The sequence below is a fragment of the Triticum urartu genome, chromosome 1A (assembly GCF_056163025.1).
Source record: "Triticum urartu cultivar PI428250 chromosome 1A, HENAU_Tu73, whole genome shotgun sequence".
Classification (NCBI taxonomy): Eukaryota; Viridiplantae; Streptophyta; class Magnoliopsida; order Poales; family Poaceae; genus Triticum; species Triticum urartu.
Window position 1 is genome coordinate 80,228,745 of NC_141873.1, and position 1,329 is coordinate 80,230,073.

Below are 1,329 nucleotides of genomic sequence, written 5' to 3' on the forward strand. Positions count from 1 at the left end.
CGAATGGATCCTTGGGACAGGCCATGTTGAGGCTGGTGTAGTCGATACACATGCGCCAGGTCTTGTTCTTCTTCAGGACGAGGACTGGATTGGCCAGCCACTCGGGGTGAAATACTTCCATTATGAAGCCGGCCGCCAGAAGCTTGGCGACCTCTTCACCAATGGTTCTTCTCTTTTCTTCGGAAAATAATCGTAGGGTTGATGGACAGGCTTGGCGTCCTTGCGGACGTGAAGTTTGTGCTCGGCGTACTTCCTCGGGATACCCGACATGTCCTTGGGGGTCCATGCGAACATATCTCGATTCTCACGGAGGAAGTTGACGAGCTCGCCTCCCTATTTGCTATCAAGGCGGGCCCCTATGACAACATACTTGCTCCAGCTAGGGTCTTCTGGGTTGAGCTTCACTTTCTTGGTCTCCTTGGAGGGCTGGAAGGCGGCCTCGTTGGCCGGGTCTGGGGTCGGGATCGACGCGGTGGAGGCCTCGCCTGCTAGGGCGACGATCCGGTCGAGCTGGCGCCGCTCCTCGGCAATGACCAGCGACTCGGCCAACTTGGCGCCGTCTCGGGCGCACTCCAGGGACTTGCAGTAATCGTCGGTGAAGGTGATGAGGCCCTTGGGGCCCGGCATCTTCATCTTCAGGTATACGTAGTGGGGAACTGCCATGAATTTGGCGAGCGTGGGCCGGCCCAGCAATGCGTGATACGCGCTGGACAGGTCCACCACCTCGAACCAGATCGGTTCGCACCGGAAGTGGCTGCTGCCGTCGAACAGGACATCTAGCCAGACCCGGCCAAGGGGAGCGCAGGAGAGGTCGTGCACGATGCCATGGAAGATAGTTTGGGTCGGCTCCAGGTCATCGGCCTTGAGGCTGAGCTTGGTCATTGTGTCGCGGTAGAGGATGTTGATGCTATTGCCGCCGTCGATGAGGACTCAGGAGAACTTGCATGTGCACCGCACGACAATGGTGGGGTTGAGGACGAGGGCGTAACCACCCGGACTCGGCATGACTGCCGGGTGATCCTCCCGGGTCGAGGTGATCGGGCGATCCGACCAATGCATGAACTCCGGCTTGGCCGGGACGACGGTGTTCACCTCTTGCCGAATCAGGCGCTTGCTGTGCTTGTCGTCACTGAGGCTGGTGAAGATGACGTAGGCCGCGTTCTGGTCCGGGTAGGCATCGTCGTGCATCGCGCCGCTAGCTGGAGGCGGCTGTGGAGGCGGAGGCGGCTGTCCCGCACCTGGAGCCAGAGCCAGAGGAGGCAGGGCGTCGCCCCTCATGATGCGCTTGGTGATGGCACATTGCCGAAGCGTGTGCATGGAGGGTCTTGC

At 60.4% G+C, this 1,329-nt stretch overlaps 1 protein-coding gene across 1 annotated transcript; it reads right to left on the reverse strand.

Annotated features, from left to right (window-relative positions):
* Window positions 1–333: 333 nt before the first annotated feature.
* LOC147990128 (uncharacterized) lies at window positions 334–882 on the reverse strand. The gene is made up of 2 exons (XM_087537204.1): window positions 724–882; window positions 334–633 (listed from the first exon to the last, which is right to left on the reverse strand). The coding sequence occupies exons 1-2, from the start codon at window positions 880–882 to the stop codon at window positions 334–336; spliced, it is 459 nt and encodes a 152-aa protein (XP_087393330.1).
* Between the last annotated feature and the right edge of the window lie 447 nt (window positions 883–1,329).